The sequence below is a fragment of the Cryptosporidium hominis genome (assembly GCF_000006425.1).
Source record: "Cryptosporidium hominis TU502 chromosome 3 CHRO013065, whole genome shotgun sequence".
NCBI lineage: Eukaryota > Apicomplexa > Conoidasida > Eucoccidiorida > Cryptosporidiidae > Cryptosporidium > Cryptosporidium hominis.
In genome coordinates, this window is record NW_667104.1 from 1 (window position 1) to 7,613 (window position 7,613).

General features: G+C 29.6%; 5 protein-coding genes across 5 annotated transcripts; 2 read left to right on the forward strand and 3 right to left on the reverse strand.

Annotated features, from left to right (window-relative positions):
• Positions 1-401: 401 nt before the first annotated feature.
• Chro.30101 (RIKEN cDNA 1110065L07) lies at positions 402-1,661 on the forward strand. The annotated part of the gene is made up of 1 exon (XM_660744.1): positions 402-1,661. One exon carries the CDS (start codon positions 402-404, stop codon positions 1,659-1,661), a length of 1,260 nt encoding a protein of 419 aa, XP_665836.1.
• Positions 1,662-1,907: 246 nt separating this feature from the next.
• Chro.30102 (hypothetical protein) lies at positions 1,908-2,963 on the reverse strand. The annotated part of the gene is made up of 1 exon (XM_660745.1): positions 1,908-2,963. One exon carries the CDS (start codon positions 2,961-2,963, stop codon positions 1,908-1,910), a length of 1,056 nt encoding a protein of 351 aa, XP_665837.1.
• Positions 2,964-3,356: 393 nt separating this feature from the next.
• On the reverse strand, positions 3,357-3,941 carry Chro.30103 (hypothetical protein). Its single annotated transcript, XM_660746.1, has 1 exon — positions 3,357-3,941. The coding sequence occupies one exon, from the start codon at positions 3,939-3,941 to the stop codon at positions 3,357-3,359; it is 585 nt and encodes a 194-aa protein (XP_665838.1).
• Positions 3,942-6,365: 2,424 nt separating this feature from the next.
• Positions 6,366-6,656, forward strand: Chro.30104 (hypothetical protein). Its single annotated transcript, XM_660747.1, has 1 exon — positions 6,366-6,656. One exon carries the CDS (start codon positions 6,366-6,368, stop codon positions 6,654-6,656), a length of 291 nt encoding a protein of 96 aa, XP_665839.1.
• A 34-nt stretch (positions 6,657-6,690) lies between these two features.
• On the reverse strand, positions 6,691-7,197 carry Chro.30105 (nucleolar protein, possibly involved in ribosomal RNA pseudouridinylation, in association with snRNAs). Its single annotated transcript, XM_660748.1, has 1 exon — positions 6,691-7,197. One exon carries the CDS (start codon positions 7,195-7,197, stop codon positions 6,691-6,693), a length of 507 nt encoding a protein of 168 aa, XP_665840.1.
• Between the last annotated feature and the right edge of the window lie 416 nt (positions 7,198-7,613).

Below are 7,613 nucleotides of genomic sequence, written 5' to 3' on the forward strand. Positions count from 1 at the left end.
GTTCTGGGATTTGTATATTTTTAATGAAACAATTTATGGTAATATTGAAATTTTGAAAATTAATAAACTTAAAGATCAAGCGGGAATTTGAGTAATAGTTATCGTCAAAAATTAAAGTTTCCCAACGAGGGGAAAGCGGAGAAAGAATATAAATCCTACAGATAAAATAAATTGAAAGAGTACAAGTCCGGGAATTAATTGCCTCTTAAATTTGTTAGTTGAAGGTTTTTACCTGTCAAAGGTTTAGATTCTGATTTTCATTACAGATATAAGCCTATTAATTGAGCTTTAAAAGAACCTACTAGGGGAAAAGAAAGAATACGAGTATTGAGAGAGTTCATCTGTAAATTTCGAGGTTTCAGAATAGCTAAATAACTGTCAGAGTAAGTGAATAAAACATTATGGATTTAAAATTGGAATTCCTCAATAAAACTGAAAATAGAACAACAGGATGCAGTGCACAATGCATATTTGGCAAAATAATTCTGTTAATAGCGTCAATAATATTATTATTAGGGCTTTTGGTTTGGATATTCCAGGAGAAGCTTCTGTTCTTTCCAAATATTAATGGGAAAAGAGACTTAGCATCAAACTTCCCAGGATACAGACATCCAAATGAGAATAAAATGAATTCAGAAGATGTAGTTTTAACTACGGATGATAATGTTAAATTATATTGCTGGTTTATAATACATAAGAAGTTTGACAGATATTCTCATGAACAATCAAGTGCGATGCATATTAGTTCTAATCTATCAGAACCTCATCATTTGGAACAAGTTAAAAAAGATAGTCCAAGGAAAAAGATTTTAGATAAAATAAGAAAGGCTCCAAAATATATGAAATTCCATTTCCCTGAATTTTCAGATAGATATGAACAACAGGAAAAAGCTCCAACAATTGTCTTTTTTCATGGTAATGCTGGCAATATTGGGCACAGACTACCTAGGTTCTTGGAGTTTTATAATTTGATTGGTGTTAATATATTTGCAGTTTCTTATAGAGGATATGGGGACAGTGAGGGGACCCCTTCTGAAGAAGGTTTCTATTTGGATGCTAAAGCTTCACTTGAGTACGTCCTTTCTAGGACTGATGTGGTGGACAAGAATATGATCTTTTTATATGGACATTCCATTGGCGGCGCTGTTGCCATTGATCTCGCTTCTAAGTATGATGTTACTGGCGTTATTCTAGAAAATACCTTCACTAACATTAAATCAGTTGCTTTCAGAGTTTATCCAATATTTAAATATTTTGGATTTTTCTTCAAATTCATACAAAGACTTAAATTTGATTCAGTATCTAAAATCTCACGTGTTAAATCTCCTATCTTATTTGTAGTTGGGAATGAGGATGAAATAATACCTCCCACACATTCTGTTGAATTATATATGAAGGCGGGATCGCCAAAATCTTTAAACAAAATTTATCTAGTATCAGGTGGCTCACACAATGACACATGGATTAAAGGCGGAATGGAATTTTATTTAATGCTGCTACAATTTATATATAATGCCATTGATTATAACAAACTTGAATTAGAAGTATCTTCAAACAATTTGATAAACAAAAATCAAGAAGAGACTTTATTTTCAATACAGGAAATTTTAAAAACTAAGGAAAGTTCTCCTATAAGTAAGCTAAGAAAAAAAACAAATTAAACTAGTATTTTTTAAGACTCTAATAGAGTAACTAATTCGATACATTTTCTTCAAATTATTTTTTCTTAACTTTTTTTCTTACATTTCTTCCTCTCTCATGGCGCTTCCTTTTATACAAATAGTCAGAAAACCTATGAATGCATTCAATATACTTGCAACATTTTATTCATAATAAATATACAAAAGAACAAAATAAATTAATAAAATGTAAAATTTAACATATTAAATAATTACTTAACTTGACCCCTAAACTTTTTCTAGTTGCTCTTCATTTGAAATTAAGGCAACTTTTTCTGATGTTTCCGCTTTCATTATTTCACATTTAGATTCTGAGCTGCTAATAAGATTATTATTTGGAAGAGGATCAACTAGCAAATTCTTTTCTCTGAATAGAAACCAAAGGAAAAGAAGTAAAAGCGGATAAAATAATGTAAAAATAAAAATTAATAAACTTGGAGCTATCTTTATATGATTTTCATCGTTAAAATTGAAAAATGTATATAAATCATTTATACTTATTGGTAGCAAGGAAAGAAATGAATTTGGAAAGAGATTTATAGCGCCAATTGCCAAAAGAATTCCAATAATATATGCATATAAATAAAGGCCATGCAATAAAAAGAATGGTTGGTAAGTAGAGTAACAATCCCAAAAAACTAAAATACTTGCAATTGCATGTTTGGCTATTGCTAAAATTAGAGTTACACTTGTATTTGGGTGAGAAACCATCCAATATCCAATATTTACTATAAGTCCTGTAGGAAGTAGAAAACTTTGAATCATCCATGCATACCAGCATGTCCAATTCAGATAGCTTGCTTTTCCAATTATATCTTCAATTTCTGCAATATTTTTCCCATAAATATTGTCATCGATGCTTGAGCTCACCAAATTCTGCGCCTGGATTGAAACAATACTTAAAACAAGAAAATATCCTATTGTTGCAATACTGCACCAATTTGTAGTATAGTACCTTGCTAAGTTTTCAATCCTCCAAATTTTTATTTCTGTAAAAATATCGTATAGTATAATTGTACAAAAAAATACCAGGCAAAATAGCCTAAATAAGAGTACTTTTGAATGATTAACATAAGGTAGCCAACTATTTGAGAAAATTATTCTACAATCTCCTCTAGCTAATTTGAAATATAGTCTTGAGAATTGGAACTCCCATAGGAAAGATTTCCAATAGTCATTCAAACTTTCGTTGAATTGTTCATTTTCTAAAAATAAGTTATCTTTGATTAAATTATTTAAAGGTTTTGTTCCAAGAATACCCAACACATCATTATTTCCAATCATTACTTTTCAATTTGATTCAATTTACGAATAATTCTATTTTTTGGAAGAGGGAGTTGTGTGATAAAGATTTTAGGATTACACACAAATCTTTAACTTTAATATTATATTATTTAACTCCTGATTAAAGTTATTTTTACGATAATCATGCCATAAAAAAACCAAATTAGCTTTCAATAATAAACAAAAACTCAAATTTATGATTATTAATTTTTAAAAATTATTTAGGCCTAAAAAAAAATGAAGTAAAATTTATTCACGGTTTAGTCAGGCCGGAGTTAACATTACACAAAATTATGGTATAACACACAAGAAAATAAATTAGAAAAAAATAAAATCAGTAAAATTTATTGAAATCAAAAAGTATAATATTTTTAGAATAATAAATTAACACTTTCAATAAATATCTGAACCAAATTTATTGATCATGCTATTACTCATTATGGAAGAATGAGACGACTGAATATACATATTCAGTGTTTCATTGGCGTCAACTAACTTTTTGAGTTGGACCTTATACTCACTAAGCTCCCTATCTTTCTGTGAACATAGCTCATTTAGTTGTGAAAGCTTATCCAACAACGACTTAACTACCTTTTGTAGGGTGGTATGGCTGTTTTGTAAGCTCTCATACTTTTTAACAAGTTGTCCGTAGCTCTGTTGCTCTTCTGCAGATTCCAAATCTTGCAATCTTCTTCCCTCCACTTCTGGTCCAGAAACAGATCTAGTCCCTAATACAGTCTCAGATCCAACTCCAGCTTCAGTAATTTCATTTTCTGTTCCTAATGAAGCTGTAGGAGCAAGAACTGAATTCTCCTTCTCACAAATATCTCCAATAAACCCCAATAATTGTCTGCCATTGTAATATTCATTCAAGTTTCGCCTTTTGTCTCCAAATCCATATATGTCAAAATTACCACCCATCAATTGCTCATGGCAAGACACCTCAACCCCTTCTGATCGCTCCTTACGCTTATTCATAATCTAACAGACGTACTTGATAGCAAGAAAATAATCTATCAGCACGTCATGACGTTTAACATGATTCTTCTTTCTTGATTCAGATGCCTTGAAGTTTATTACCACTTCCTAGTCGGACAATAATTTCTTGTTTTGATTTAGGACTAGGCTATCAAAATCGCCAAAATACTGATAAAAATAGAAACACTTTTCAAATTTTACAGAAAATCTGAATGTATGGCTTTCTCTGGTTATTTTTTTGCTTTGTCCTCCCCCAATGTACTTACTAAAGTTGTAGTCCTTTTTTTTCTTTGAAACGCACTCTTTCCTTTACGAAAAAATGAATCTCTTTTCCCGCCTAAACTTAACGACAATAAGTATATTTAATATAATAAATTAAAATTAAAAAAAATACATAAATATATTACAAGTAAATGTTTTTTTATTAAAAATGTATATATATATTTTTATAAATATTATTGTGTAAATAAATTAGAATCAAATGAATATGGATATTTAGTAGATTGTTCAAATGGAACATATTCACATATTTGCCAGTTTCCAGGTTAAGTTTATTTATTTGAGGAATTAAATATTTGGATTTCTTAAAATGTGATTTGGCAATGTGTGTGAATATTAACTTTAATATGTATATCTATTTATTCATGCACTCCAAAAACTACTTTAAATCTATATATTTGTTTTTTTTGTTGAAATTTGAAATCAGTTTGAGCTACTTGAATTTGATATTTTTAGGAATAATTTACTCTTAATTCACTCCAATTGTACTGAGTTAGGTTTTTAGCTATAATTTCGTGCTTAAAGTAACAATGATTTTGAATTCGAATTGAGAGTATATACTATCTATAGAATTTTGGGTTAAGTTTATCTAAGTAGGGATACGGAGGAGATATTCTAAGAGATTCGAGTAAGTTGAATTGTAATTTGAACGTGCATTTGGTATTTGAGCATTTTGAAAAACTTGATTATCTTAAAATTAAGACGAGTTACAACGTTAATAAAGCGTTTGGTCTTTTTGCATATTGGACTTTGTATGAATATTTAACCTATGCATGAAAAAAGAAGTGGACAAGTTGTTTGCACACAAACACAATTTATTGAGAAATATATTGCAGACCAAACAACTTTAGAATGCTCGTTGAAATTAAAATAACATTATCAGGCAAATAAAGCAATCGTGTGAACTATTAAAAAAAACAGATGAACTAGGTAAAATGAACTTGAATCTTTGTTAAAACAATTTGAATATTAAAAACACTTTTCCGCAATTATTCTATGCAAGCTGCATGCAAAATGAAAAGTGTTTGCACAGGAAATAATCTCTAGAACGCCCGCCTAACCCTTTAATAGAAATAATTTAGAGAATTCATGTAATTAATGTGGGGAGGCGCCATTTTAGTCTTAAGTTTCGTAAATAGAAAGTGTGCATGCAAATCTGGTAGTCTGCAAAGGTTGTGAATACATATTTAAGTTTAAATATTGCATGTAACCTGTATTTATGCTTTAGAGCTGAACTGAACAGAGCTCAGTGGACAGCTATGTTGAAAAGTTCATACGGGATATCTATAAAATACAATATAAAAATACGGATATTCCAATCAGAAGATTAAAATTAAGTAGCGTAGAAAAGGGTTAGAATACTATAATTAAAGTAAAATTAAGTTATGTTCCTTTTGTGGCCTTCAGTATTAATTTTCGCAAATAGTATTTGTATATTGATGCATGGGAAAGTATTTGTAAATTGTGTGCCGCCTAATCTCTGATAAAAATGTTTAACAAATAATAGCAAATAAAGTATGAAATTAGTTTATATAGAGGTTATTCTCATCTTATTATAAGATTGGAATAAATAATCACACTGTGATGTTAATATTATAAGACTAAAAACTAAGAAAGTTATTATATAATTAATAAGGAAACAGTAGAGAAGTATTTTCGATAAAAAAAAAAAAAGAAGTTAAGAATGGAGAACACTCAGGTAAATAGCGATTTATCGAGTAAGTTTGTAGTAAATTCCTCTCAAATTATGGAAAAGTTGCCTCGGAACTGGCTTATTGGAGGAGAATTAATAGAGAGAATATTGATATTTGAACCGAAAAATGCTAATATATATTACCCTTAATATTAATTGATTGTTTAGATATTGAGAATTTTATAAGGCTTTCGTATAAACAACAATTGGAGCTTGTTACTGAACAAGAAAAGCAAAAGTTAAACTTATATGCTGATTACATTTTGAATTGTATTCCTTTAAATATTAGAAAGTTGAAGATTAGAGAAATACTTGAAGACCAAGGCAAAAATTTAATATTATCAGGTAAGTCTTACTGTTTAACTCTCTAATAGATTTGTTGTATTAACTTTGATAATCCTTCAGAGGATGAGAAAACTGAAATTTTAAAAAAGTTAAATGAAATTGTTAGTATGAAGTCATTCAAACCAGAATCAATGCCAGTGAACTCATCTTCGGAATCAAAGAATGTAGGACTATATAAGGACCATCTTAAAAAGTCTAGAGTGAAGCTCTTGCCAATTTCAAATACATGCTACACGATTATTAGAGAAAAAACTGAAGATTTTTTTCCAGGTGAATGTGATGAAAACGCTGATAATCACAACAGTAACGGACAAATCCAAAATAATATGAACAAAAATACCTTAGAAAATCAAATGTTAGATTCTAACATGATTAGAGATGTGATAAGCTCACTATAAAAGGAAAAAGATCTACCATAATATTAGTGTCTAATTATATATATGGATGCACTTTTTTGATATTTGAGATAACTTTACTATAAATACTATAAAACGGTTTGTCTTGAACTGAACTCTCGCTGTTGAATGAAATCATTAGTACACTAGCTGGTCTCTTAGATTTACATATAGTACCTAAAGTCTTTTTACTTCCAAGATATCCATAGTAAATATTCTTTTCCTCGCACAAAATAGGAATATGAGCAATAATATCCACTGGATGAATATCACAGGCAATTAGAACAAGCCCTGTCTGTCCTTTTCGTATGCTCTTTGTAACTTCATGTACTCCTCTGCGTATATATCTAACTTTCTTACTTCCTTTCTCTTTCCTTTCTTCCTTCTCATACTCTTGAACCTTCTTCACAAGCTTAAGACATCTCTCTAAAAGCTTTCCTCCAAAGATTGGGTCTGCTATTGCTGATTTGTTTGTAATTGCTTCCTCTCCTTCCATTTCAATCTCGTCTTCAACATGACTTAATTCTGTTGTATCTTCTTTCATTTCTTCAACCTTTTATTCTTCCAAATTAATTGCCAAATTAACCCAATCTGTATAGTCTAAACTCCTTTATTCACTTTTTTTTCAAAATATTTTTCCTATTCTAAGTTTATGCAGCTTTTCCCTTTTAACTCCAATAATACAAGTCAATTCATTAATTAAAAAGTCATTTTCCGCCAATCATTTGGGCGGGATCTTGGGCGGTACACTTCAATAGTCAAAAATAATTGTAAGAAATTTAATGTGGGAATTTAAAGTGAGATAAATGAGTAAATAAAAAAGAAAATAGGAAGAAGGAAAGAGTAAATTACCGCTATCGATTAGATTTCATAGGAGGAGGTCTTTGAACTTTATTGAATGAAAGGTCTAATAATAATAGGTTGAGTATTTTTTCAATATTAAAATTGTTTTTATAAGAG